The sequence below is a fragment of the Thunnus thynnus genome, chromosome 9 (assembly GCF_963924715.1).
Source record: "Thunnus thynnus chromosome 9, fThuThy2.1, whole genome shotgun sequence".
Classification (NCBI taxonomy): Eukaryota; Metazoa; Chordata; class Actinopteri; order Scombriformes; family Scombridae; genus Thunnus; species Thunnus thynnus.
Window position 1 is genome coordinate 15,825,424 of NC_089525.1, and position 27,316 is coordinate 15,852,739.

Consider the following 27,316-nt stretch of genomic DNA (forward strand, 5'->3'; position numbering starts at 1 on the left):
ATTATGACATGTATGCACATAATGTATTATGTTAGCTTATGTATTTATTTCTATTTATTTATTTCAGTCAGTTTCTGGTTGTGTCCCTGGTATGATCAGTTTAGTTTGTACATATCTTGTATGTGTATGCTGTTCTGTTTATAAACAGATGAACAAACTCATATCTGACAGGTAGAAAAACGGTAATGTCCGGGAAACAAACTATAGATGCTTCAATTCCTGAAAAATAAAAATGAAAGTTGGTTTTGGATAAACCCACTAGGAAGCCCTGCTTTTGGGTTCTCACTTCTGTTTGTACTATAATATGCACCATATCAATTTTTACACCCTTCATGAGACAGATGGGACCTGCTTTCAGACCCCTCTCATTTATGTTCGTTGATTTTGTGATTTAACTGTGCATATTCCCAGACTAATTTGCAATTTATTAAATACCACAAACCAGATGACACAACATGAATATGGAGCCCTGGAGCAGTTGGTATTCATGAGTTGTAGATCGTTAAATTGTAAATCACCTCTATTATTATTATTATTATTATTATTATTATTATTATTATTATTATTATTATTATTATTATTATTATATGGATTTTGGGGTTATTGACAGTTTTCTAAGATATTATAAAACACAGAATAATAAAACCATTATAAGAAGAAAGTCATCAGTAAATATGGATCTCTATTCTCAGAAGAGGCGTTCAATGTATGATTTAAATAAGATAACTGAATCACTAAAAACTGGAAAAATGATGAGCGATGATACTTTTTTCAACAAAAAATCACATATTAGAGGACAACAGTGACATATAATTATTATTGTTATTACTACTATTATATGTAAGTCTAATTGAGCTTGCAGAGGAGGGGCGGGGGTCCTCGGGCAGACAGCAGAGGAGGCAGGGAGGAGAGAGAGAGAGAGAGAGAGACGACAGAGGGAGGCGGTGGGTTATTTCTGAGCTCAGGGCCGAGGATTAGGCAGAGAGTAGTCCCAGTGCGATGACAGCATCCAGCATACAGCCAAACCCCCCACACACACCACATCACCATCACCATCCGGCCTGGGAGGACGCCGCGGATATTTCTGAGAAAACAAACATCATTTCCCCACTAAAATCCTCCGCATCACTGATCTTTTAGGGGACAGCCCTCCCAGACTCCCAGACTCTGTCTCCTCCTCAGACCACGAGGTGAGTTTTCTCGGTATTTCCCGGTGTTATTGTCTGATGAAGAGGCGCTCGGCTGAGCACGGAGGCGCCTGCACCTTGCATCCATTCCTGCCATTTGAACTGATATTTATCACATCGAAATGAATAATTTAACCGGTGGTCGTTTTCACAACGCCTGCAGGCTACACCCGCGTCCCTGTTTGAGGGGGGCGATGGAGAGATTTTAATCCGATTAAGATTATAAAGAAAGCAACAAAAGACTGACCTTTTTTTTCTTTGTTTAGCCTCCTGGTTGGACTGGCATGGCTGCTCCCAGTGATCAAAGTTACAGTTTGGCCGGGGTAAAAGGAAATATTGATTATTTTCAGGGCATTTATGAAGTATTTACGAGCGACAGACACAATCGATACGTAGTTAGTTAATTCTAACAAGCTAACAGGAATACAGTCAAAAATTCAACATTTACTGGTTATCTTTTTATCACACTGAATTGCATTTATTCAACATATTCACACACACACATGTCTCATGCAGCGGTAGTGATCCATGTTGTCGTTGCGCAGTGAAATCACCGTCACTGTCTACAGATTAGAAATGAACAGACTAATTCCTGATGGATCAGGGGGTCTGCCAGGAGTCTGGGTAGTAAAACACGCACATTATGAATGGGCGTAGGCGATGTGTAGCCACACTGGGACAGTCGTCTTTTTTTTCCTTTGCTCGTATCCTTTGGCCAGCAGCAGCAGCAGCCTCTTTTTCCTGCGCTCTTCCGTGCCGTGCCAGGCATGACAAGCGCAACACAACTAGACCGGAACAATGCGTTTTGCTGTTCTGGGGCCTTCATTTAATGCATGACATGATTTGATATGACCGCTGATTGCGGTTCCATTTAGATATGTCTGTGTGATAACACAGTCTTCACTGTGCATATACAGACATCACTTAATATTTATAAAAACGTCATATGGTGCTCCTGTGGTGGCTCAACGTACACTAATGAATGAATTAATGAAGGAATGAAGGAATGAATGAATGCCAATTTGGTCCTGTGATGTGCAGCCTGTGTTTAATAGCTGTGGATATTCAGTGTTTTGCTTTCGCTCATGTGTGCACTCAGTATGTGTGTGTGTGTGTGTGTGTCTGTGTGTATGTGAGTGAGTGTGTGTGTGCTCTGCCATTGCTGCAGGCGTTGTGCTATGACTCAGGGATGTAGGCTACAACATGTGATGGGAGTTGCTGCTCCGAGGTCACTCTGCCAGAGGAGAAACATGACGGGCAGAACTTGCACATCAGGAAAGACTCGCTGCCTTCCTGCATTCGCCTGACTGCTCCTCTGTCCCACTTACTTACTGCTGCCAGCCAGCCAGCCATCCTCTCCCTCTCTCTTCCTCTCTGTTTGGTCTTAGCTCCATGTCTCCAGGGCAGACTGTGTTGCTGGGCTGGTGTTTGCTGCTCCAGCCTATAACACCTTGACCAGTTGATCATTAGATTCAACCGATAATTGAAGCTGTTCAGTAATTCGACTCATGTTGTTTCAGATAGTGGCTTCTGGAAGATGCTGATCAGTCAATATTGTTCTTTTCTTTTCTTTCCTTTCTCAGAAAAGGAATTCAATTTTGGGTTACTTCAGTGTATAATAATGGTATGGATGGATGGATATATTGATGGGTGGACAGAGTGATGGATGTACAGTACTGATGGATATTGGAGTTAGGATATACTGTAAATGTGTATTTTTTGCCCTCAAACTGTACCAGTATTATTCTCCTGCAGAGGAAAAAGGAGACATGACCTCATTGATGTGACAGCTCCATGGTGATGGCACAATTGACTGGCAGTGGCGCCATAATGTAGGCCAACTCTATTTATGACCATATAAGAAGACATAGAGAGAATGAAAACCATAAGCCTATAACAATAATAAAGCAAAGTAAATATGAGCTCTGTATAAGCCGGTTTTCTCCTCTTCTATATTCTTCAATATGATAGGAAAAATTAAAATCCTGCTGTAGCTATATTATATAGCTGCTGGCATACTGGCTGCCCTGATATTACTTTTGCTTAAAGATAAGACCTCTATTGTGCAGTTTTTGAAGGATCACTGAGTTGAAGGAAATTGGCTCAGACAGCAACAGAAGAAACGAGGCAGACAGTTTTCCAGACTTACAACATCTATCATCGTCTCATCCTCTCATCCTCTCTGTCTGTCTGTCTGTCTGTCTCCGGAACCACCAGAACCATCGATAGAGACATGTAGCACAACGCAGCACACTATTAATTTTCAAAAGACCCATTATTTAATAGTGCACTGGGGAACTCAAGCCTCACCAGGTTGCTGATGAAAGGGGAAATGAAATGAGTGGCGCACGGTGAGCCCTGCCTTCATAATGCTAATGGAATGAGCTGACAGGCTGAATGAAGAACGGGAGATGTGATTATGTCTGGAAGACAGACAAATAAGCAGAAAAACACAACAAGCAACAGATGCAATCAACGACTGAACAAGCCACCAAGCTGCTGTTTGATAGATGACTGTGATAGTTTGTTTTTTTTTCTTTAGTGAACTTAAATGAAAGATCAATTTATTTTGACATTTCTTTTTTCAGGGACGAGTACATAGCATGGACCAATGCCACATACCACAGCATTTATAGCCTAAGCTAGTTTACAACACCCATCCTTATATGGGCTGTTGTATATATAAATAAATAAATGTATAAATACAACACACAACACAACAGGACAAGACAGCAATGCAGGACACAAACACAATAACAACACTGAAGCCTGTAGCAGCTCTGTAAAGCAGCACTTAATCACAGCAGTGTTTAGTAAAATACATCAGCAAGCTATCACCCAAGAATGTGTGTACCTAATTTGATGGTAAACCATCCAATAGTTGTTGAAATATTTTATTCTGGAATAAAGTGGTGGTCCTACTGACCAGCTGACCAACAATACAGGAACAACTTGATGAAACACAACATGAATACAAGACTGTATAAACTTGAATTTGAAATGAAATCAGAAAAGTTGTTTATTCAAAAGACGTTTTATAAAAGGTTGCTACGAGTTATGGAGGTTTCACCACTGAGCACCTGAGGAATCTGGTTATTTAGGCGTTTATGGATAATATTAGCTATTTTTATGAACTGACAAAAGCATAACATATTTAATTTCTGACCAAAACGACAGTGTTGAGAACAAAACCAGGCAATAGAAGTACAACAGATGTGACAGGAGAGGTCAAGGAGCAATAAACTTTTATGGTGGACTTCCCCTCAACTTAAGAGAAAAAACCCCCCTGACATATAAACCATAAAAATACATACACGATACAAATCAATGACAATAAGAGACGCACACAACTAACCCAGAGATTCTGCACTAATAAACTGACAATAACCTTCTAAAATGGACAAAAATATTTAATGCATGATCTTTTATATTCAAAATTTTATTTAAAAAATGATTGATTAGTGGATGTTGAGTTCGACCAAGAAGTTGCACAATAACTTTAATGTGAACATGTAATGAATAACACAATTATGAGTTCCATGTGTCACCATTTTTATATGTTTCTCAGATTTTAGATGGGAATTTAACACAATACTGATTTTACTTCTAAAACCTGTTCAGTACCTTTTTCTTTAACCTTTAAACTTAACTTCTGACTTGGGTCGTCCTCTGGATGGAAAGCACGACACATCATCACTATTTTATTTGTCCACAGCCCTTCGTGAGATGAAGATGAATCCATGGAGTGTTGACATTTATCACATTTACAGCTTCAGATTCATGGAATTTTGAAACAATTCAGCTGCATCACGCTCGCCTCAAGTCATCCAGATATTCACACACATAATATTTCCTGCCAAGAGTGCTGTTGGACTGAATGTGTGCTGAGGTCTGCGTCCAGCGACTGTGAGCCAAACTGAATTGTCGAGTTGCTGAAATGACCCCTGCTGCTGCTGCTACCCTGCGCCTCATGTGGTGCAGCTGTATCCGGTGTGTCGTATTCGGCTGGAGGGAAGAGTGTGTGTGTTGCTGTGTGTGTGTATGTGTGTGTGTGTGTGTGTATGTGTGTATGGGACAGATTGGGGACAAGCTGTCAGTAGCAACCAACTGGTCGTTTGAAAATAAAAGCTGTTGTTGAGTCAGTGAGCAAGGCTTTTTCTCTAGTCTGGTTTAAGGTTTAAGGCCTGTGAGTTATGTGTATGTGTGTGTGTGTGTGTGTGTGTGTGTGTGAGTATGGGCATGCATGTGGTGTGTAATTGAGTGTTTGTAACTGCATTAACAGAGTGTAGCAGTGCTCAGGCCAGCTGAGTGACAAATCTAAGTTTGTTACTGAGAAATTCATCCTGTCACATGGATTGTTATTTAACAGGATAGCAGCTGTATCTGGACATTTGTGTGTCCTAATGCTACCTCACTAGCTCCACCCTGGGTCGGTCTGGCCCAGCAGTGCTAATTGGGCTTAAAACTGTTTTTTATCCAGCTGGCTGCACAGAGACAGAAACCACAGCCAATTCGGTACCACCTCTCATCAGCTGAGGAGAGAGTGGAGTGTCTCTATGAACTGCATGTGTGCTCATACCAGGCGACAGGATTGAATAACTGACTGTTTTGTCAGAGACAGAGAGACATTGTGTGGGAAAATGAGCAGCGAGTTGGGGATTGTCTCAGAGAAATGAGATACAGACATCGAAAACAAAGGGATTGCGACAGCCTTCATTACCTAACAACACTCAAATATTCTCCGTGTACAGTGAAGAATGGAGGAGGGGTGGGAAGGTGAAAGGAGGGAGAATGAGTAATAAAGGCCAGACAGGCTGCAAGGCTCACTGAAGAGTTGCGCGGGCAGCTCGGGGACTTAAGGGCACGACAGTGGCAGACAGGATTCACGATTACTATTGATTTCGAACCAGATTAAGAGCAGACTCATCACCAGCTCACAGACACACACACAGGATTTACTGTCTTAGACTTGAAACTGGGATCAAATGAAATGCTGTCACATCATTAGAAAATAGGGAACAATCTCTTCATTTAAAGGAAGCAAAGAAGGAAGGAAAAAATAAAACAGCATGACAAATGGTAATAATGCTACAGGTCTGCTTTTTATTTATTTATTTAACAACTGACCATACATCAATGTCTGCCGCCTGGCTTTGTTTGCTCTCTGTTGGCGGAGAAATGCTGCATTGATCAGCTTTTTCCACTCCACCCCGTGAACACTCCTTTACGTCTCACTGTAGATACTTTTGTTCTTTCCTTTCTTCTCCAGCAGCTTTGACTCTCTCGTTTCTTTGACGCTGCCCTCTTCACCCTCTTTAAAATTCTCCCCCTTTCCTCCCCTCCCGCACCCCCACTCCAATATCCTGTCCTTTCTCCCTTTTCTTTGCCTCGACCAACTTTCTTTTCTGTATCCCTTCCCCTTTTCTCAGCCCCTTCAGAGCCCCCTCCCCTCTCCCTCCCCTCACCTCTTCAACCCCCATACGTCTTTCCTGTGTGTCTCTCTCTTCTTCTGTGCTCCGCTTTTCTTGTTGCCTGTGTTGGCAAAGTGGCAGAAGAAGGCGGTCAGGGGCTGAGCTAGCTGCATTAGCCCCATGCATTATTCATGTGCCCTGCAGTCTGTGTGGGTCTGGGTCTTCTTCTGCTGGCTTTTCACTTGGACACATGGGCCTCGTGAAAGAGCTCTGTGTGTGGGACACAGGGCCTGATGGGAGAGCCGCACAGATGGGACTGTGAATTCCTTGATTTCTGCTCCCTCCTCTAGATGAGAGAGAGAAAAAGAGGGAGAGTTTACTTCACAGATCAACATTCAAGTGCCAAATGAGGTGGTTTCCTTAGAAGAGATCAAGAATGTTTATTCAATGTCTCTCTTAATTCAAGAGTCACAACAAAGCGTTCCCCAAATGTGTTTTTTTCCCCCCAAATCAGGCTTATGTTCCAGCCATATCTGCCCTGGTGTTCACTTGAAAGAGTTGTCCTCTTTTATTATTGGCCAAGATCTCTGTCTGCCTGGCAGCATTTCTCTCTCCCCCACATCAGGATTCACAGGCTGTCCTCTTTGCTTTTAGAGAGTAAGAAATGTTAACTGAACTGGGCGGTATGAAATTTTAATTTAGACAACCAGACGGAGATGGAGTGCCTCGTCTCCACATCACCATGTGCTTGCTTTTGAGGCAGCGGAGGAGTAGAGAGAGAGAGAGAGAGAGAGAGAGAGAGAGAGAGAGAAAGAGAGCAAGAGAGCCTTGGGGACCAGAGGAGGGGCCTCTTGGAAAACCACAACCACATAGCGGGTTGGGACTCACATCTGCTTTGCTTGACATACTTGCACGTTCACTCTGAAAATATCAACAACTGGAATATAGTTCTGTTGCTAAACCAAGGCAGACACGGCTGATAAAATCCAATCATACTCGATAACTGCTTGTTTCACGCGTCGCTCTAATTATAAACTCGTCGTGTGGATTATACAGCCTGTTTATGGGTTTTGACAGGTCTCCCTGACAGCATTTCTCTGCTCTGCACAGGTGGCCACACCAGATTGGGATTGGCCCTGATGATCACAAGGACCCCCCTCCACCTCTTTTCAGCCAATCCTGGAGGGGCTGCAGAGCTGATGTCTCAGAGGGCGAGAGAGTATTTGTGTTCTGGAGTCCTGAAGAGACAAGCTACATCACGGTGAGTCACACTCTCACAGTTTCCAGTTGAAATGTGGGGCATTGTGCTGCTTTCATAAAATATGAGGGCTATATCTGAGGCCATGAAAGTATAAATTTGGTTTGGATTATCCTGTTGACAGAATACATGTCAAATCTTTTGTTGCCAGATATGTTTAATGTGTGCAATAAGTTGTCTTCAATTTGAATATCTGATGTTCATAACTAAAGCAATACTCAGTGTTATAAAGTTATAAAGCTGAGCTGTTGTGAGGATAGTAAACCCAAGTGCTCAAGTGCTGAAGATGTGCATGTATATAAAAAAAATCTGGATGCTGCTGCCCAGAGAGACTGTCATCGGAGACGACCACCTGACTCGGCAAGGACAGTGAGGGTGAGAGAGAGAGGTAGAAAGAAAGTGAGAGAGAGGGAGAGGGGAAAATGAAAGACAGAAGAGAGAAAAAGGGAGTGTGACAGCAAAAAAAAAAAAAAAAAAAGGTCACCTGAGTCAGCACTGATTGCAGCACTACGGCACACACATGTACATCCAGACTCCTGCAAGCATACTGTAGCCGACACAAACACAAGGACAACGCAAGAGGGTCTCTATTAGCAGCCTGAGCATGTTTCAAGATTTAAATGAAGCTGATTGGCGTGTCGCTTTCAGTTTCTCTCAATGATCGAACAAGCCGGCGTGCGCCAGTAATCACACTCTGTTCCTGGTGCGCGGCTGTCAGCTACCTAGCCTCACTCATCCTTCCTCATCCACGTCAATCTGCTTCAATCCGGATCAGCGGGAGGTGCTAAAGTGACACCCTGACCAGTGAGGGCCCGTGCAGAATGAGGGCTTCTAATCCTCTTAAAGGACAGACCTACACTGCATGCTTTAGTGCTACTGAGGGAGGCTAGTCATCGCTGGCCTACAACCAGCAGTCACTTAGACTGAGACTCCTGCTGAAATTGTATCTACAGCTGAAATCCTGCTGATTGTTTCTGAAATGAATAAGACGCTTAATTTCTTTAAAATGCCCCCAGACAAGTGTGGCAGATTGCCAGAAAACAGTTTGAAACATCTTCACAAAGTCTTGGCTTGCAGAAGTTTCCTCCATATTTCAGAGAGCTGATCAAACTAAGCCCCCGGCTGCTGAGGCCAAGGTACAGATCATTAGGTTTCAGGAGCACATTCATCATCGTTAGCCATATTGATCAGGTCTGGGTCGCTACTCTCCCCGTTACTGCCAAAGTTTCCATCCCTTTTCTCTGCCTCATGGGGTCAAACAGTTCAATACAGACGTGAACAGCAGGTGAAGTATATCGCAAGACAACAGCAATATCTAATAAAACAAAAACACACAGAGAACCTGACTCATCATGATGTCGCAAACAAAGGGAGCAGCTTTAGTCGGCTGAAACAAATAAATTACATACACCTCAGCTACTTCAAATCTTGGAAATCCACATTGAGATGTGAATCTGCAGTATACCCTTGCCCTCTAAATTCTTTGTAGCCATACATCTAACACAACAAAAACATGAACATGTATAAGACGGCTCTGTGTGCGCTTTTGTAGAGTATATTTCCAGATATAGATAATAAAACCCTGTCAAGGTATTACCAGAGGCTCTACAAGCTCAATGCCAGCGTATTGATTGGCTGACAGAAACAAAACAAAGCTGAGAGGAGCTGTAAGTCTTGAGATTTGGTCAGGATTCAATGCTGACCAGCTTTGCCTCCCTGGGGTTTGACTGAGCCCTCCATCCTTCATTATGTCCCCACCGCTCCCCTGTTTAAAGGGCAGGCTAAGCAGAAAGTGCACAGCATAGTGAACAAGCAGATTGTAATATATTCATGCTGAACTCTTTGTCAATCTTGTGAGATTATGCAATTATCCTTTATGCCTTGTTGTTGTGAATTAGGTCATTCAGACAAATGTGTGTGACATGTGTTGTTGTTCTTGCTGGCTTCACTCCACCCTTCTCTTTCTCTCTCTTTCTCTCCGTCTTTCTTTCTCGCTCTCCTGACTGTTCACATATCTGATTATTCATCGTATTCAAGGCAGGCTACATGCTCTGCATATAAAAACAGAGCAGGCAAGATGCAAATTTAGCTGGAGCTGAATGCACAGACCAGCGAGACAGAGCTAAACTAAGCAGTGTATAACTTTTTTTTCCTCCCTACAAATCCTTTCATCTCCACGTCTCTCCTTTTTTCTCTCTGTGTTTTGCCTCTCTGGGATTATGTCTGTAACTCATATCCTTCCCACTCTCTTTGTCGCTTTAGATAAATGGAGGAGAAGGAGCGATGTAGGAGCAGGTCTCCAGCTCGGAGGGCCAGCCGGGTGCAGCAGGTGGTGGGAACAATAATACGCCGCACCCGAGAGTCACTTAGCAGGTACAGAATGAACCAGATTCACAGCTGAGGGCAAAGATCCTCTTCAAAGTCCAGGAAATGCTTGCAAAAGTAAAAAGTAGTTCCTATAGGATTGCTCTCATTTTACTTATGATCAGTGTGTTCTGTGCAAGAGAATGGAGTAGATATTGACCAGAAAACAACTGAGTATGCAGTAAAAAAAATGTTGGCACCACGCACCAGATAGTTGGTGGAAATGCTGACCGCACACAAATCACTGCGTCAACAACAAATAAAACAAATAAAATAAAGTTTTCGGATAGAGAGTGGAGAAAACAACATCACCCCCTTCCAGGCTTGCTGCCATCCCACACTTAGGGAAGAAGTGTGGGATGTGTGGTATATAAGCTATATCATTTTTAAAAATGTAGCAGTTCAAATGTTGTTTTTTTTCTCAGCATAACAAGTAAAGTAACTATTTAACTGATAAATAGAAATGTCCCTGAATGATAAAAAAATACCCTAAAATGAGATGAAAATGACAGAAAAAAAGGACATTTCTTGATATGAACACTCATCTCCTCTCCACACCCACACATCGAGACACATAACACATAGTTGAGTACACGTATAAAACCTCACTGTCCCTCTCTCACACACAAACACACCCCACAGCGAACCACAAATATGCTTTCAAGAGTCCTTCGTACCCTTGGCGCAGCGGAAGCCAAGTAAACTCCCTGTTAGTCATTTTTGGAAAAAAGTCTCACCATGTCACGACCAACTGACCAGGATCACAGGCCCCACGGAGAGGATGAGATTTAAATACAACACATACAGATACTGTACCGTCCCAGGGTGCATTTGAACAGATGATGTATAGCAGGTTATGTGAATGTGACCTCAGTTCTCTGAGTCTGGCTCTGATCATGTTTGAGAGTATACAGTTAGGGCTACTTGGTCTGCTAATTCATGTTTGCAACAACTAAAGAGTATTTGATGTTTTAAGTCATGCTAGCTGCTTGGATGTTGGCGTCGTCAGTCTGTCTGTTAGTCGTTCCAACACTTTGGTCCAGACTGAAATACCTCAATAACTATTGGATGGATTGCCATGAAATTTTGTACAAACATTCATGGTCCCCAGAGTGTGAATTGTAATGATTTTGGTGCTCCGTTCACACTACCAGCAGTTCAACACTTATGGTTTTGAGTGAAATGTCTCAGCAACTATTGAATGGATTGTCATGAAATTTGTTAAAGATATTCATGTCCCCCTCAGGAAGAAATGTAATCTCTTTGCAGATCCATTAACCAATACTAGTTGATGACAAAATACCTGCAAAAATAATGACATTCCCGTCACTCTCAACTATACTTTGTGTTTAGTGCTAATTAGCAAATGTTAGCATCCTAAAACACTAAACTAAGATGGTGAACTTGGCAAACATTATACCTGCGAAACATCAGCTTGTTAACATTGTTATTGTGAGTCTGTTAGCATGCTGATGTTAGCATTTAGGTCAAATCACAGCTGTGCCTAAGAACACTCTTCTTGTTTGATTACAAGAAACATGTGAAACAAAACTAAAAACTTATGGTTAAGGATGTTCTTGCGTAATGTGAATTGTTTTAGGAGTAAGAAAAAGCTTATTTATATAGCACCTTTTTAACATAGGTTACAAAGTGCTTCACATCAACATTGGCACAGAAAGAAAGAGAACAAGAAGAACAGGAAAAAAAGGCACATACGTACACATGAAGTACAGCAACCAGAGCAAACCCATGAAGTTATTGAATGTTATATAAAGGCGGTCAGACAGTCAACAGACTCAGCTGATCTAATAGGAGGGGGGACAAAACAAATTTTTCACTAATTGTTATACTGTTATAACAAGCCACTGACTAATAACAAAAAAACAGGATTTGTTTGAAATGTTTAAATGTGCAGGTAGAGAGCGCTGAACTGTCACTCCCTTGATTCACCTGAATTTATCTCTTCATGACCACAGTGTTTTAGTCTCCAGTCAGGTAACCTGTCACCCCGTCTGACCCCCACAGAGAGCGGTTGCTAGGCGATGGGAGGTCGCAGCGCTCCAACAGTCTGTCCAATCAGAACTTCCAAGCCAAGCTGTCGCTGCAGATCACCAGGGACCCGGTCCTGGACAGCAGCACTGGACATGGCTTCACGCTCACCACAAATGCACCCCTGCTGGTCAGGGATGTTGCCCCAGGTACGTGAGAAGTCTGATAATTTGTGTGTCTGTTTGTGTGACATGTTTGTCGATGTGGATGAGTGCACTTTGTTTTCCTGCTTCCTCTCCAAATGGCCACCTGCTTCATGCAACAGTGCACTGCCTGCAGCATGGCAGATTTACACACACTCTTTGTCTCTCTCTCACTCTCTCTCTCTATCTCTCTCTCACACACACACGCGCACACACACACACATTGACTCTCTCCTGGCATTCGAACTGTAAGGCACGGTGCCAGAGAGGCCATAGAAACAACAGAGCCACCTGCTCATCCTTTTTAAATTCTATCACTTTTCATTTAGGCAACTTTGATAGCGGGGAACCAGAGAGAGAGAGATGCTGATCCATGACTTTTACGTCTATCTTGTGAAATAAGCTGATAAATGCCCTGAGGAGGGTCCCACCCCGACACCCGCTCAGTAATTGCTAGCTGCTGCCAAAAAGAAAGAGAGAGAGAGAGAGAGACAGAGAGGTGATAACAGAAGACAAGATTTAATAGAGATAGAAGATGCCAGCAGGAAGATCTAAAGGGCAAGAGACCAAAGTATAAATATGGCCAAAGAGAGCAAAATAATGAGTGTGAAAGTGTGCAGAATGCGGAGAGCGAGGATGGGTGAGGCCTTCGTGGATGGGAGGAGTCAGTGAGGAGGTGAATGTGAGAGGAAAGTGGTGGATGAGGAAGAAGGATAGAGAAAGGAAAGAGGAAGGGAGGGGACTTGAAAAACCACAAAGATCAGGATATTGGCAGAGCTGACATGAAAGCTCAACAGAGGGATGGGGGGTTGGTTAGCCTGTCTGGCGAGAGTGAGAGAGAGAATGTGTGTAAGTGTAGTATGTGTGTGTGTGTGTGTATGTGTGTGTGCAAGCTTGCAAAGCAGTGTGGCAGGCCGTCAGTGGGTCAAAAATCAGGGACAGACGGGGCTTTGCCAGGCAGACAGGGTGTGTGAAAACATGTGTGCATGGGTATATGTGTTTATGCATACGTACGCTTATGTCTGTGTCTGTGTGTGTGTGTGTGTGTGTGTGTTAGAGTAAGCTGAAACTGCTGTGCCTCGGCCGTGCTCTCTTGCCTGAAGACAAATGAGTATAAATAACTAGAGAAAGCAGAGCGGAGCCGAGTTGGAAGAGACCCAGAATAAGTGTAACCCCTCACATCCTGGAGAGCTCAGCTGAACACTGTTGAGTCAGCCATGTTGAATAACGATATGTGTCATTATGTGTGTGTGTGTGTGTGTGTGAGAGAGAGAGAGAGAGAGAGAGAGAGAGAGAGAGAGTGTGCCTACATATGTGTGTATATCTCCCTTTATCTGAACTGAAAGTGCAAGCCCACGTATGCAGCTGGGTTTTTTGTTTTATGCAAGGGCTCACACTTTTCATTGTGTGTGTGTGTGTGTATGTGTGTGTGTGTGTGTGTGTGTGTGTGTGTGTGTGTGTGTGTGTGTGTGTGTGTAGGAAGTCCTGCAGATGGGATACTGTACCCAGGGGACCATGTGTTGCAGATTAATGATACCGTGTTGGAGGATCTGAGTGCTGAGCAGGTGGAAAATGTCTTAAGGTGAGAACTATCTATCTATCTATCTATCTATCTATCTATCTATCTATCTATCTATCTATCTATCTATCTATCTGTCTATCTATCTATATTTCTATCTATCTCATAAAATAACTCAAAAAAGAAGTATTTCAACAACCAGTCCAGTTACCGGTTCCTCCAGTGACTAAATACAGTGTCATAAGAGGCTGCTTGTTGTCTGACTTGTGCATTTCTGAGAGTGTGTGGGTGATTCATCCATGAGGGTGTGTGTGTATATATGAGAAAGGCTTAGCAAGTTAGGGGCAAAGGTCAGAGGAGAAAGTGCTTACTTGACAGCTGGACAGAAAGATAATGATCTCTCCCTGTGTGTGTGCGTCTGTCCTTGCGTGTGTGTGTCTGTATGTGTGTGTGTGTGTGTGTCTGTATGTGTGTGGGTGTGTGTGTGTTGTTTCTCCACGCAGGGACTTGGAGGATTGTATCACTGTGACTATCCTACGCCACATGACCGTGAGTACAAAGAAGACATTGATGACCTCCCCTCAACACACACACACACACACATTCATAAAGAATCATGACACCATCCTTCATTTTAACATAAGCTCTCTGTGTATGTTTCCAAGCATGTGACTGTAAGCTTACATCTTCTGACAGGATTAACTGCCTTCACATTGCCCTCAGATTGCAATGTGCACATGTGCATACAGTGTGTGTGTGTGTGTGTGTGTGTCTGTGTCTGTGTCAACACTTTGATTATGGGCTGTGGCTGTGTGTGTCTCAGTTTGTTGGTCCCAGAATTAATTGCTATCGTACCGCGTTGAGTTTAATAAGTGTGTGTCTTGGTCTATGGTCCAGCTCTCTCATAATGGCGCTGGTGCATATCTGTGTTTTGCAGAATCCCAAGTCATCCATCATGTCAGCGGAGAAGAGAGCTCGTCTGAGGAGTAATCCAGTTAAAGTGCGCTTTGCAGAGGAGGTGGTGGTCAATGGGCACACTCAGGTGGGGAAATCTTATTCGACACAGAATGATGGCTGCTGTGAACAACCTTCATTTCTGGATCTCTCACATTTTTGATTTTTCTTTATTTGGTCTCATTTTCTAAGCTGTTATGTGACCTTTTTCTACTTATCTTTTCTCTTTTGATATTGATTCCTGTCTAACCAAACTGATATCTTTCACTTCTCTCCATCAGGGAAACTCTCTTCTCTTCCTGCCCAATGTCCTAAAAGTCTATTTAGAGAACGGACAAACCAAGGCCTTCAAATTTGACAACACCACCACTGTCAAGGTATGTGCTAAACATGTGTTGCATGTAATAAAAGGTCAAAATTAAATTGTGAGCACTGCTGGTTCACCTTCGATGAATCTTGAATGTGAGATGGATAATTGGATGATGCATCTTGTTACTTGTTGGCCCAAGAGATGGCTGCATCAGTCTGAGGTGGGTGACATGTCCATCAATACCAGTTTGCTTTTTGAAAGCAAATGAGAAGAAACCTGCCACAGGTTCATTGGTACGACAAAGCCTGCAGAGCTGAAAAGTCGCTTATAGCCATCTTAAAGAATACTCTGCTTTGAATAATAATCTGTGTCTTATACAGTCTTTCCACAAAAAAATTAACATGCAAATATTATTGATTTTAAACATTTAACTGCAGAAAACAAGATCTCTCCTACTTCCCTATGAAGTCAATTCTCAGGTTATGTGCTCTGAAGGCTTCAAGTTTCCACGTCACACTTGTATAAGAAATACTGAACCACGATTGACTCTGAATACGTCATCACAAATCATAGGTACGCGCCTTAAACTCAACAGCCTTCTAGTGTCAAACTCTGCATAGTGAAGCTCAAACGTTCAACTAAAGGAACAAGAGGAAAAACACATTTTTGAGTGGAGGAGGACTTTGACAATAGCAGAAAGCAACAATGAAGCACCAAATAAAAATCAAAAAAGAATAGATGGATTATAGATTACTTCCCCTTTATTTAATGTCAGTAACTACATTTCCAATAATCCAAATCCAATCAGTGGCCCCCTCAATTTCTCATCAAGCATCATGAGACCAGACATGATTTCTTTTAGTTGTAGAGGGCTTCTTCGAAACCAGTGGGTGTATTTTGTAATGAAGCACACCACAAGTTATGGCGGGATGGCCCCAGGGGTGTTAAGAGTGTGGGAAGGCCGTAGCTGTTGTGGCTGTACAGTAATGATGGCGTAATACAAAAACGTGTATTGTATTGTTCCTGGAGGAGGAAATTATGCAACATTTCAAAGAAGGCAACGAGGAGGAGAGTGTACAGTGACTGAAGTCCCTGTTGAGATGACAGCAAGAATCACTGGTGTGTCAGGGGGGCAGAGCTGTGAAGTAACTCTAGATATTGTCTCTGTGTCCAGTTTGATATTGTTTACATGAAATGTTTACAATGATCATAATGAGATCTCAATTCTCACAAGGTAGATAATAAGGTGAGTAACTTACTGCCAGTAGGTCCATATCTGTCATTGTCTTCATGAGCACATTATTATTGTTACAGCAGATTTTGTATTTGTATTTCAGCTTGTATTCCCAGCCAAAAGGGAATCTGAGGGGGGATCAGATTTGACCATCTGCCATCAGCAGACTGGGATGAAACATGTTTGTCTAAGGGGGTCTGAACTGTTGGTTTTTCACCATTCCAGGACATTGTTCTGACTCTGAAGGATAAACTGTCCATCCGGGCCATCGAGTACTTTGCCCTGGTGTTAGAGCAACAGTACAGCATCACCAAACTACTGCTGCTGCAAGAAGACGAGCTCATACAGAAGGTGAAGGAAACAATTGACATAAACACACACACACACACACACACACACACACAAACACATTGTGTTACAGCGGGAAAAGGTACTTTAATGTATCTTTTAAAGAAACAGTTACAGTAGAGTTGTTGCCTTCACTTTCAGACCTTGCATACATTTTTATACACCTGTCTTGTGTTTCCTACAGGTGGTGCAGAAAAAAGACTCCCATGATTACAGATGTCTGTTCAGGGTGTGTTTCATTCCCAGAGATCCCATGGACATGCTGCAGGATGACTCCTCTGCCTTTGAGTATCTCTTTTTGCAGGTCAGACAAGCACCTTTCTTTATCTACTCTACCACTCACTGTCTTGATTGCTGTCCATCTGACACACCTCCTTTAGTTCATCCTTATTTATGTGACATATATAAGTTTTCCACTTTGAGCTCAGTTATTTCTAACACATAAATTGGCTTTCTCCCTACTTAGTACATGTGGAAAACCAGTCTGAATGCTCATACAGTAAAAAATACTCAACATGTATATTTAACAAGAATTATACTCTATATTGGTATATTGTACAAATGATTTTTTTAAAAATGTGGTCCTTTCAGTTGTACATTAGTATGTTTAATGTGCATGGTTATTTGTAATGTCTGTATGCATTACACTGTGACTGCTGTGTGTGCTACCAGAGTGTCGGGGATGTGCTGCAGGAGCGTTTTGCTGTCGAGATGAAGTGCAACACTGCACTCCGCCTTGCTGCCCTGCACATGCACGAGAGACTAGATAGTTGTGGACAGACCAGGGCCTCTATCAAGAGCATTACGTGAGTCATATGTGTTTGTCATTTTAGGGTCACACTGATAGGACACTGACTCCCTATTGTAGGTTTTGTGTCATTTTGGTGATCAAGGGGTTTGAGCTAGTTTTACTGCTGCAATCCCTGTAATTTTTCTGGGATAAGTGTGCTCGCTAAATGCCTAATCTATAAATGTGATGGAAAATGTTTTGTTTATCTGCACAAGGGTGTGAATATGTCCTAGTTCCTCTGTATGGATCATACATGTCTTATTGTGTTAGACACAATTTTACCTCTTTCTGTGTTTCTCTTTCACATTTCAAAGCTCAAAATGCAAAAACACACATAAGCACTGATCCATTTCCCAAAGGACCACTTCATTGAAGCACCAGTCATAGATTAATACAGTTATATACAGTACATCATTGCAGTAACAAATAACTCTGTGCGCTGCAGACACAGGCATTTTTCACCTGAAATCGTAATGATGATGCAGTCTTGATTACAGTTACAATCAATGGGGAATTCATTTAAAATATTGCTGTTTGGTAACATCTAGTGGCAGCTGTGTGGAAAAAAACAACATCAGCAAATATGAGGTGTTACTCACCAGTCTTATTAGAAAAAAGGGCCATGGGACATAGCTGGCTATGGAGCTAATTATTTATTAGCACTCTGGCTCACAACAACAACTTAAGTACAGTGAACTGGTACACACTGTGCCATAGAGGGGAAGGGACAATACTTGTTAATGCTCCAACCACAGTTAACATATTTCACATGACATTATGTTTACTCCACAACCTCCAATGTGGTTTTGTATTTTTATTAAGTATCTATTTAATTTTAATGTACAAATTTCAAGCGTATCTACTGTTATGTAGTGATTATAACACCTTACAATAATGTTTAGTGTATCTACATCACTATGTTACCACATACACTGAGGTACGCTGTGTGCACTCAAGCTTGACAGAGAAGCTAATGTTTGCTTTGCCTCACCTTCAAAGATTAATATCATTCCTATAGTAACCTGACAAGACAACGCACAATTAGAAGTACAGTTCAGTGTTTTAGCGAATGTTAGGCTGTGCATGGGGACCAGTGTGAATGGGAAGGTGTGTCCAAACTTTTGTATGTGTCATGCTTGTCCTACAATTCCACTGTGGTTTTGACTTTTTCTGAGTCCCAAGCTTCCTTCACCTTTCAAATGCTACATGAATGTTTACTTTGGTTTAGAGAAACTAGATTAAATACCAGGAGGGTACTGTTGTTCAATTTTAGTAGCCACTGATGTAACAGAGAACTGACAATCATCTGTTGTTCACTTATGTATCAGTCTGCTTTTCATTCCTCTGTGTGTGCGGCGATGACAGGAAGGAGTTTGGCCTGGACAGCTTCATCTCTCCCACACTGCTGAGCAACATGAGGGAGAAGGACCTGAGGAAAGCCATCACCTACCACCTCAAAAAGATCCAGTCCCTGCTAGAGCCGCGCCAGAAGGTAGATACAGACTGATGGATGAGTGGGAGGAAGCACGGAGAGGCGTAAAGAGATAGTGACAGTTTAGTCATGGCTGTAGGGTACTTTTTAGTTGACTCTAACAGTGACAGCTAATCTCCCTGTGGTGTAAAGTGGTTTGTGGAGTGACAGCCAGTTGGGAGTAAGATAGATGGTGGGTGGTAGAGTAATGAAAATGGCAAGAGTAGGTCTGCGGCTTGGATAATGTTTCTGGGAAAATGAGTGCATACAGTAGCTCTCTGTGGAGAGTATTGTTCTGGTCAGGGAGTTGACCATAAAATTCCCACTGGTTTTCTTTCATTCTGTCTGTTGTCTGCCTGTCCTGCTCTCACTGTTCTTTTCCTCTTTCTGTCTTTGTCTACATGGTGTTATAGGTCATATCTGCTAATCAGGCTCGGTTGGCCTACCTCACTCAGCTGGGAGAGCTAATTTCTTATGGGGGACGATCCTACACAGCTACGATGATGGTAAGGGTTAAGAGCCTGATGTCGCCTGGTGGGTTATAACACCTTGATTAAAACTGGGTCTTGGATCCATATTTCACTTGTCATTGCATATCAGTCAGCAGGCTCAATGGATCCAGCTGATCATGGCTGTAGTAGTTGTTACATTCAGAACATATTTACACATCTGCTGTTTCTCCTTATGCTTCCTCTTTCCTGCTAATTTCATTTAATTCTTTTCTGTTATAACCCTACTCACTCCCTTATACACCCAGCTTCAGGACAGGGAGGTGCTGGTCAGCCTGCTGGTGGGAGCGAAGTATGGGATGAGCCAGGTCATCAACCACAAGCTCAATGTGATCTCTAGACTGGTTGAGTTCAGCAGCATCAGCCGAGTGGAGCTGCTCTCTGAGTCGGACAAAGTCAGCCTACTGCGCATCTCACTGCACGACATGAAGGTATGGAAGATACTGGATGCATATATACACTATACATAAACATGTAGGCACTTATACACTGACACAAATACCAAAGTGGATGTTCACTCACCACACCATATTCCTGCCAAATATCATGCTACAGTAAATATAGGTCAAGCATTTCTCCTCCAATACACAAACAGTATACAGCCTAAGGGAGTGTGTGGTAGCTATATAAAGCTAATTCACTGGACTCAAAGGTGACTCTCTCTCCCTCTTTCTCCCCCTCCATCGCCTTTTCTCCCTTACCCTTTGGCTTTAATCACTTCCACTTTACCTTATCTTCTGCAATGCCCTCCTCTCACAGCCATTTGCCTTACTGATGGACTCTCTGGCCGCCAAAGACTTAGGGTGTCTGCTGGGAGGCTACTGCAAACTCCTGGTGGATCCAAGTGTCAATGTCTTCCGTCTGGGGCGCCCAAAAGTGAGGGTGCACCGGATTCCTGCTGAAGAAGGTGTGTGTGGGAGGTTCGCCGTAATAGAGGGCGTGTGCTATGAATCCCTATCAAGTGAGCAAAAACTGTTTCACTTAAAATAATCAATTTCTGGCTTTGGCCATTTGATAGATATTTTTCACACTACATGTTGATGTGTCACCAGCCAGTATGGGTACGGATAGAAAGCCAGTCATGTTACGCTATCATAATTTAAACACTATTCTGCTCTACTCATGTACTAACAATTTGTTTTGTGTTGCTTGTCTGGTGTTTGTGTGTTTTCCTGGTGTTATTAGGTTATGTGTCTCGCTGCTGTAGTGACTCAGATGACTCAACAGATGAGGATGACCCAATGGATTCTCAGAATTACAAACGACCAGACCCAGCAAGTCAGGACTGGGAAGAAAGGAGGAGAGAGGAAGAAGAAAAGAGGAGAGAGGAAGAGCGAAAAGAGAGAGAGGAGCATAAAGGCAAACAGGAAGTGAAAATAATAGTGACAACAGAAGGTAAGGAAAATGAGGGTGAAGAGGAAGGTGGTGCAGCAGGAAGTGGTCTACGAATATTTAGTGTTATGGATGAGGAAATGAATCTGGAGACCACCTGGTACCACACTGATCCACGGGTCACCAGCAGCTTTTCCAGCTTGTCCAGTGGCTCTTTGAGTGCTGCCCTAGAAGAGAGCAGTGCCACAGCCAAAGCCCCTTCTCGTCTGGATGCACTTCGTGGGCCACGCACAGGCGACAATCTTCCAACCTTGGATGTTCACCACCCCTTCCTTTTGGAGCCGAAACGCCACCAAGGCCCCCTGCGACCAACCAACCTCAATTACCGTGGCAACGACAACTCCTGCCTTTGCTTTGCTGAGCTCTCCAAGGCTGATTTCCTCCCTAGCCCGCCTGAAGCTACTAGTGATGATGATGATGACGATGACGATGAGGAAGAGCATGGAGTGAAGGAACTCAGACGCATTTCTAAGATCCCTAGTTCAAGAGATTTGAGAATGATTGACAGTACACCCTTTGAAAGATCACCTATTAAAAGAAAGAAAAAGATCCCTCCCAAAGTCCCAATGAGGACAAGTTCAATTCCTGCACACAAAACAGAACAGGCTGAGCACCGCCTCTCAATGGACGAAGAGGGTCTATTTCTCACACCTTCACCTAACCCCAAACCAGCTCTTTTGGTCAAAGAGTGTGCCTCAGAGTCTGAAGATGAGTTTTTTGATGCACAGGAGAGATTTACTCCCCCAGTTCCTGATCTATCAGGTTTGTTTATGACATATTTGTTATGACTTTGCAGCTGAATAATACTTTATCCTTGTCAGGTTTTGTGTAAACCCTCTAACTATGGTGGCATGTTTTTTTATGTGATAGCAACATGTGACAACACAGAGTCATTAATGCAATTAAAGAAGCTATGGGAAAGATTTGTGTCAATTTATTGATGCCTTTCTCCATCTGTCCTTTTCTTTGATTTGTGTCTGTCTCTCGCAGATGCAGAGCTGGCGGACCGGAGGAATGCTAATCGTTTGAGTGGAAGCTGGAATGGTCTTCCAGCTGTCCAAGGGAAAGAGCCATCCTCCCCCCTTACAAATAAAGCCGAAACTTCTAAAATCAAGAGGGAAGTGGATAAGCTTAAAGATTCCAAAAATCAACTTAACAACCAACAGCTCAGTCCACTGAAGCCCTCTGAGAAACCTGAAGTTAAGGTCAAGCCACCACTGGCACCTAAGCCCCAGCTGCCTCCCAAACCTCAGATCATTCCTCCCAAGTCGCCTCAGCATGGTAGATCATATGCCCACTGCAATGGCGACGCCTCTGGACGTCTGTCTTCTGAACTCTTGGAGATGGAGCCAGACACTATGGAATTCAAGTCCGTCACATCTGGCGCAGGTGGACTGCCTCTCTCGTCACCCCTGATCACAGCAGTGCGGTGCAGCAAGCAACCACTAACCATCACAACACCACAAACTGAGGAAAAGACAAAGAGGCAAGAAAACAGCCCAAAGCAGAATAAAGATCTGACGCATGAGAACGGAGTGCATGTTGTTTCCAAAGACAAAACATACATCCTTGATGAAAAGGAGGCACCTAAAGTTGAGGGAAAAAGCAACGGAACTGCCCTACCCACAAAAAAGCCATCCAACCTACCCCCTATCCCTCGCTCTAATTCAGGTACAAAGTTAGCCATTCCCCCTCCAGTACCCCCTAAACCTACTTCTCCCACCAATCTCCACCCCTTGTCAATACCTGCTAGCTCTCCTGTCTCCCCTACTGATCCAAGTAAAGGGATCTTTAAGGATAGCGTAAGTCCCCCAAATGGAATTCACCCATGGAGCAGCCGCAATGGTAGCGTCCAGTCAGGACCCAGAAGGGTTTCTCTGAGCCATGAGAGCCTGTCACCCAAAAATACAGATGCACCCCTCACCCTTACCACATCACTCATCTCAACCACCTCCAAAGGTGTTGCGGGCCTAGAAAGCAGAGAACCAGGAAGATCTGGGTCAGGGTCAGACCTGAGGACCAGCTCCTCCAGCCTGGGAGGCAGACTACCAGCCTCTGCGCTTAGAGGGAAGATCCAGGCTCTGCCCTGGTACATGACCCGTTCCCAGGAGATTTTGGGAACTCTGGACTATCCCTCCACTAGCTCCATCAATGGAGACACATCTGGATTTGGCTCTGGTTTGTCTGTAGCCAGTGGTTTATCAGACTTAAACAAGACCCCTGTCAAGGACAAAGAAACTGTGGCCTCAAAATCAGAAGTCAAAGGGAACATTTTAGACGACGGAGCTGAAGTTGTCATAGCCACCATCAAAGAGGCCCAGGAAGTGACCTCACACATGAAAAACACCAGTGGGACAAACGGGTCACACCTTAATCTGAGTTTTAAAGAGAACAGCGCATACAGTGTTTCGTCAGAGCAGCCTCAGTCACGGGCCCATTCAGCAGTGGGGTTGGGAGGCGTGTCCAGCATGCAAATTGGAGGTGACTCACCTACGTCCTCACTTGCAGACAGTACTCCTCCACAGCAGCACCGGGAGGCCTGTGGCTGCCGCACTGTCTACGCCAACTGTTTCAGCGGGGACACTGAGGATGGTGTCAGCTTCGACGAGGAACTTACTGTTTATGAGTTCTCCCGCCGCACACGGCCCAAACCTGCTCGACCCCCACCTGTCCCTTCACCTACAACACCCTCTCCAAATCCCAATATTATGTCACTGCTGAAGGACAACCCTCGCCCGCTGTCTACTTTCTCAACTGCATCTTCTGAACTCAGTCCCCTAGTTTCACGTCCAGGGTCCCCCACAACCTCACTTGGTGGTCCTCTTCGTTCCCTTACCAACAAGAATTACGGTGGGCTGAAGGGAGGTTTTGCCTCCTTACGAAAAGATATAGATCAACTTATGCTGGTGTTAGAGAGGGGAGCACTTGAGCAGCCACAACAAACATCATGTCAAGATTCAAAGCGAGATGGTGCAGGCATAAAAGTAGGGCCTGACCTAAATCACAATGGAAGTGAAGGCAGTATGACCCCAACTCCAGGTCCAAATTGTACTGGGACCTGGGGTCCTACCGCCATGACAGAGGCTGAAAGGAGTCTTCTCCAGGCAGAGGCTCGACGATTGGCATCTGGGTGTCAGCGGGCCACACGTGTGGGCTGGGCTCCTGATGAAGCCCTGCGTTCTTTATCTAACAGCTTCAGTGCCCTGGTTCAGTTGTCAGCAGCTTGCCTGCAAACAAATCCGTGCCCTGGTTGTGACATCTGTCATAATCCAAGTTTGGTCCACAGGGATGAGGACGATGACAGCCTGGAGGCCATGGACAAGCTAAAAGAGATAGTGGGCCTGTACCGCGAGTTTGTCGGGGCTGTTGAGACAGCTGGAACTGCTGCTGGGGTCGGGGGTAAGAGCATGGGGCTCTCTGGGTCTGGACAGAGTCAGGGGGAGAGTGACGGGGTGAGGCTACTTGCCAAACGCTGCACTGTGCTCATCTCCTCTGTATTCGCACTCACACAGCTCTTCCGGACACGCACACTAGACACCCCGGACACGCCTGTTAACATACCTCTCAACTTTTGACCTGTGAACTTTTACCCACTAATAACTCACTGACCCTAGAGGTGTGACAAGAGGAAACGGCACAGAGTGATCTGGTGTGTAACCCCTGTGTTCTTGTACAGTAAGTGCCATGCACACCACCGCACACAGACATAAAACCCATATCTCCACTTGAAAACACAAACACCAGACAAAAACCCTAAATGAAGAGAGGAAACTTTGCTCGGCCTCTTCTTGGACGCATATGGACTATGCATTTGTACATATGAATTTTATAATTATCTTATAATTCTCTTATTTTATTATACAATATGTGTATGTATGTAAGGATGGATTACCCATGTACTGTATGTATTTATGTATTTATTTTTACAATATTTGCACCATGGTCTGTGATGTGCAGGTCTCTGGTGGAAAAAAAAAACTATGGATGTCACTGGAACTTTTTATTTTTCCTTCTCTTTGACAGTATTATGTTATCTTTTGCTGCTTTAAAGATTTCTCCACTCCACAAGGTGTAATCTGTAAATTGTCATTTTTTCAAGTTTATTATAACTGACAAAATACAGAAAATGTACTTTATCACACCTGCAAAATACAGTAATTAACTGATTTGTTTTATATGTGCAGGGATCGCACCTTTTTAAGGATTTAGTTTTTCAACATCACAGTCGGATATAAATGGGATACAACACTATACCATTACAAAGCAGGGAGAGCACTTTTGACTGTTACAGATTGCACCTTTTTATGAGACACGTAACCTTGTGTAAAGTGTTTTTTCTACCCCTTCCCCAGTCCTGACTGACTCTTGAGTGAATGCTTCTTGGAAATACTCCCATTACCCAAACGTATGCAGTATTATAACATTAATCTAGTTTTCATCCAAAGGACAACACATATATATTTTCTGGGAATGTGTGGGTTGGGCCCAGGGAGTAAAACAGGGGATCGTATTTATGTAGTTAAAACGTTTTTGACTAGGCACAAGGGTGACTGTTAACTCTGTTCAGATGTAGCAAGGATCCAAAGTCTTAAAACACTGAGCCACAACTATTCCCCACTATGGTTTCCTCTTCGGGCACGCCACCTTATTAATAACATACTGACTGACAGATAGACTGACTGCTGTACACTGGGGTCAGAAATGTAGATATACATTTATATCTCTGTGTCCTATTCTGTCTTTACCTTAGTTTATGGCTATGCAAACATAAACTCCCCCCCCCCCCCCCCCCCCAACACACACACACACACACACACACACACACACTATACTCTTGTTTTGTTGTACTAACATTAAAAACAACAATAACTGCATTATGTCTGTCTGAATATAATGGGTACTTTCTTTGTTTGGAATGTCGGCCTTTGTCTTGATTCGGGGAAACTTTCTGCATTACGTATTGCAACATTCTGCAGAAAGTTGCATGGCATTAGCATTTGTCAATATAAAGACTCCTGTTCGTACTCATGTCTGCGAGTTGTCAGTAAAAAGGATTATATTGCTCGATCAGTCTGCTGATGTACAGTGTTCACAAATCAGCTCGTCCATATCACATGATGCCAGCTCATTTGATGAGCCATCCGATTTGAAGGATTTAATTTAGCCACCTACGACAACAGGAAGGTAATTAAGCCAAATAAGTCTGCAGTTGCTTATACAAATATGATAAGGGGATTAGCTGAAATAAAGACTTCTCAAGTTTTTAGAGACAGCTGGATAGCAGATTTATTCTTCCATATAGATGACTGAGGGAAATTTTGCCAAGGTGGCTATGCTTAAAAAAATAAGAGGGCAGGACTCTTGTGTGAGATTTCAGAGCTTCCAGTTGCCATGAAGGTAATGTCCAGTAGCAGTCTCCATTATAGCACTAACATCCAGACATAGGACTCAGGAGCATCTCTAATTGATCATCTAACAGGCCCAAACAGTGAATAGTGCCTGTGTCACCTTTTCACCCTCATTTGTTTTCTGTGATAAAATTGTACCGAGTGCATTTCATGTTAACAAGGACATCGTGTTCCTACATGAGCAGTCACTTTTCTGTATCCACAATGAAGCTGATGTACCAAGAAATGTATTGTTTGGGAATAAATTACACATTGACCTTAATAATGTTGGACGTCTGGGTGTTTGGGTTTTGTCTGCAGACCGATTATTAAACATTAGTTTTGTTGAAATGGATTAAATGTGCCATATACGCTCCCTTCCCGGAGCCTGTTTATCAGATCGTAACACATTAATTTACCATTCTGACCAAACATTTAACCCAGGGGTGAATATTTTAGCTAAAGTGCAAGGAGTTAAGATTCGAGGATAAACCTCAGCAGTCTTAATAGCCACTATTTGTACCATGTCTGCACTGCTAATACTGTTAATGAGGATTACTGTGATTACTTACCTAGCATTTAGTCACTATACTTCCACAAAGGCTATGTTTATCTATGCACTATACACAGAGTTTCCTCTTTCTCAGCCAGCTGAGTAAGAGGAACATTTTCCATTCCTTAGATATTAAAATATCCTCTTGAATAATAAATTTGAATGTAAAAGACAAAGATTGCACCTCAAATGACAGTCAGAAAGAACTTGCTGTTAGGGTGAAAAGAAACACATTACAGTACAGCTGAGAGGCTTTGTAACTACAGCAGCTCAACCCTCCCTGATCCAAAGTCCCCATGTCAGATTGCCCTTAATCTGATCATTATCTGCAGCCTGACTTCTTGACACAGTAATCTAGAAAGTCGCACTCTGCACTGTTGCACATGTAAAAAAAACATGTTCTGACAGCACAGTCCTACTGTGAGTCATTACTGTGA

The 27,316-nt window shown here is 43.2% G+C and overlaps 1 protein-coding gene across 2 annotated transcripts; it reads left to right on the top strand.

The window, feature by feature from the left end:
* Positions 1-939: 939 nt before the first annotated feature.
* frmpd1b (FERM and PDZ domain containing 1b) lies at positions 940-26,612 on the top strand. Of its 2 annotated transcripts, none has more exons than XM_067599157.1 (17): positions 940-1,190; positions 7,709-7,859; positions 10,119-10,229; positions 12,246-12,418; positions 13,892-13,994; positions 14,435-14,480; positions 14,869-14,973; positions 15,167-15,262; positions 16,655-16,780; positions 16,962-17,081; positions 17,450-17,583; positions 18,933-19,059; positions 19,452-19,544; positions 19,796-19,978; positions 20,307-20,508; positions 20,733-21,701; positions 21,930-26,612. In XM_067599157.1, the coding sequence occupies exons 3-17, from the start codon at positions 10,123-10,125 to the stop codon at positions 24,512-24,514; spliced, it is 5,169 nt and encodes a 1,722-aa protein (XP_067455258.1). In that variant the 5' UTR covers positions 940-1,190; positions 7,709-7,859; positions 10,119-10,122; the 3' UTR covers positions 24,515-26,612. The 2 variants fall into 2 exon arrangements, with proteins under 2 accessions (XP_067455258.1, XP_067455259.1); XM_067599158.1 differs by having other exon boundaries at positions 20,307-20,454.
* Positions 26,613-27,316: the final 704 nt, after the last annotated feature.

Coding starts and splice junctions, on each gene's coding strand:
- frmpd1b (XM_067599157.1), top strand. CDS start 10,123: ATGGAGGAGAAGGAGCGATGTAGGAGCAGGTCTCCAGCTCGGAGGGCC. Junction 19,979..20,306: donor TCTCACTGCACGACATGAAG/GTATGGAAGATA, acceptor CTCCTCTCACAG/CCATTTGCCTTACTGATGGA. Junction 20,509..20,732: donor GTGCTATGAATCCCTATCAA/GTGAGCAAAAAC, acceptor TGGTGTTATTAG/GTTATGTGTCTCGCTGCTGT.